This window comes from Thalia democratica, chromosome 1 (assembly GCF_965202585.1).
Source record: "Thalia democratica chromosome 1, ktThaDemo2.hap1.1, whole genome shotgun sequence".
NCBI lineage: Eukaryota > Metazoa > Chordata > Thaliacea > Salpida > Salpidae > Thalia > Thalia democratica.
In genome coordinates this window covers 68,927,563-68,930,274 of record NC_139165.1, presented here as the reverse complement: position 1 = coordinate 68,930,274, position 2,712 = coordinate 68,927,563, and the positions used below count along the sequence as shown (strand labels likewise).

The window sequence follows — 2,712 nt, the reverse complement described above, 5'->3', positions numbered from 1 at the left end:
ATTTGTACACAAGTTTATACACGCAAAGTAAATTTGACTAGTCTTGATACGGACAAAATTATTAATTTTATAAATAAATTTCTTATTCCAACTAAAATAGGTTTATTTGATTCTTTTAAAGTTAAAAATTTTCTCTGAATGTACACTAATGATAGATTATAGTATCTAGTTTATACGATTATGCATAATAAAAAGCAGCTACGCTATATTTTTCATTTTAGTTGTCATTAATTTTCTAATCTACATTTTAAACTTGTTTAAAATTTATCAATTTTTCTCCAATAGGTTTTTTTTTTAATTTAATCTAAGTAATATGTCAGCAAAACATAGACGACAGAGTCCTGCATCCTCTAGTTCATCTTCAAGCAAAGAGTCTGATCGTAATGAAAAAAAGGACATTACAAAGCGGTTCAGGTGATTCTAAGTAGTCTAAAGATGTATATTATTTTAGCAAAGTTATTTTGTTTCAAAATCTTTTAAATCTTAATATTTAAATTCTATGTCATGCATAAAAAACTTCACAGATATTGTTACTTTGAACTTTTACTTTTGTATTATAATATTGAAATCAGCTAATACACTTCATATGAATACCTTCAAATGTTCTAGAAAATTTGCTTACAATATCTTATAAAGTCTACAACTTTATTGATTAACAGTTAAAAATTTAACATAGTTTTTTTTAAGTTAAAACTATAGAATTTAATTAATTACAGTTATTACAAAGTATTTTAATGTATGACTAAAGACTAAAGAAGAAAAGTTTAAAGATTTTTTTTTAAACATAGCCTTGTTAGTCTCCGCTTTAAATAACAAAGAGAGCAAACGCTTTGACATTAATTTGAATAGCTTCAGTATACAAAACTTAAGTAATTGCTTTGCCTAACATTAAACAAAATTTCGGCGAGCCTTATCAATAAAATAACTTTTATGCTTTGTCATCCAACCCTGTTCTTGAACAGAGATATTTCAATATTTCTTGTTAGTATATACCAATTAAATATAATATATTCTTTATTAGCGAGTTTTTATTGTAGCTTATGACAAAAAAACTTATAAAATCACCATCGATTCAAGACAAAAGTTGTGTGTGTTTGTTACAACATTTGCATACACAATGTTTTTCTCAAGTTATAAACTTTATTTTCATAACACTAAAAGTTTTTTTTGTAAATTTTTGAACAAAAAAGATCAAAAATATATAGGAGTTTTGGAAAAATTGTTCAACATGCTCAATTACTTAAGCTATTTTTTTATTAACAAAGTTTTACTAAACAAACTTCAGGTAGCTGTTTTAATAAGTATTACTACTAACTTACCGTCATATAAATTAATTTTTCTTTTAGTTTTTATAGAACCTGTGTACATTAGTTACATAAAAACACTACTACCGACTTTTTTAATTTTTCACTAGTTTTATTTTTCTAAAACTCTAAATATCTAAAAACTTAGATTATATAAATATTTTTTTAGTTACTTAAAAAGTAAAAAATCAATAAAAACAACTTCATAGTCAGCCTTCAAAAGTACTCTACAAAAAATAAACTTACTTAGTTTTCTTAAAAGTGTGAAGTAATTTATGTAACAACAAATTAATAACAAACAATAACAACAGCGGGAAGCATCCGGTGGCTGAGGACATCTTCCTCACCGACCACACGGTGTCGCTCGACGACCCGCGCCTCACCTCCGCCCTCTCTTCCCGCACCCGCATCCGTCGCCTTACCGGCTTCGACTCCTCGCTGATGCGCGACCGCGTCCGTGCCGTCAAAACCGACAACGACATCAGCAAGGGGCTGGCCTCCATCGAGGACATCGAACGGCAGATGAGGCGGCACGAGCAGCGGGGAACGAGGCGGATCGACGCCGAGAAGGCCAACTTGGAGCGCAGGCTCTTGCGCATCCAGGGACGCTACTCTTCCCGATCGCACTCGCTGCCGCAAGTGGGCGTCAACGAGAAGCAGCTGAAGATGCTGGAGGTCATCAGGAGCCAGGCGAAGACGGCGTGCGGGGAGAAGAGGTCGAGTGGGGATGCTAAAATCGCGAGTTTCTTGAGCAGCTTGAAACTTGAGTTTGATTGTGAGAAAGGTTCTCTAGAAAGGCCTAACACTGCCAGTGAAGCAAAAACAAGTGATGAAAGCGAAGAATGCATTCCGAAATCTATAGCTGATGACGAGAACTCTCAACAACAGAATCAGCTTGTAATGAGAAAAATTAATTTTGCTACAAGCTAGTTTAAGTAGAAGGAGACTTTTTGGCTTCGATTTTTTAATTTTGTGTTAATACCATTTTTATCTTGCACGATATACTGCCCTTTTCATGTTTTTTTATGAATGAAGCATTAGTTAAAAGTTGTACTTATTTTTTAAAGCAAAAAGTATTTAAACCTTGACGTAAATAAATATGTTTTAGAAAATAGACGACACAGCTTATTTTACACAGCTAATTTAACTTAAAGTATTTATTTTGTTGATAATTTTTTTTCGCAATATCTGTAGAATAAATCAAATATTTTAAACTCTAATTACACTATTAAATGTAATTGCTTTAAAAGATCGAATAAATTAATTGACTTTTAATAAAATATAAAGAATTATAAAAACAAGAATAGTTTATTGCTGTTAACATTAACCATTGGTATAACTTAGTTTAAAACTCGGTTTAAATAGCAATATATAGTCATAATCATAAAACTTACCAAAAATTAATTTT

At 30.9% G+C, this 2,712-nt stretch overlaps 1 protein-coding gene across 1 annotated transcript; it reads left to right on the top strand.

The window, feature by feature from the left end:
* The first annotated feature begins 286 nt into the window (after positions 1 to 286).
* Positions 287 to 2,484, top strand: LOC145847010 (uncharacterized). Its single transcript, XM_082953486.1, has 2 exons — positions 287 to 414; positions 1,616 to 2,484. The coding sequence occupies exons 1-2, from the start codon at positions 314 to 316 to the stop codon at positions 2,232 to 2,234; spliced, it is 720 nt and encodes a 239-aa protein (XP_082809612.1). The 5' UTR covers positions 287 to 313; the 3' UTR covers positions 2,235 to 2,484.
* The last annotated feature ends 228 nt before the right edge of the window (positions 2,485 to 2,712 follow it).

Excerpts from the sequence above, each read along its gene's own strand:
- LOC145847010 (XM_082953486.1), top strand. The coding sequence starts at position 314 with ATGTCAGCAAAACATAGACGACAGAGTCCTGCATCCTCTAGTTCATCT. Across the intron at positions 415-1,615 it reads GACATTACAAAGCGGTTCAG|CGGGAAGCATCCGGTGGCTG; the intron begins GTGATTCTAAGT and ends CAATAACAACAG.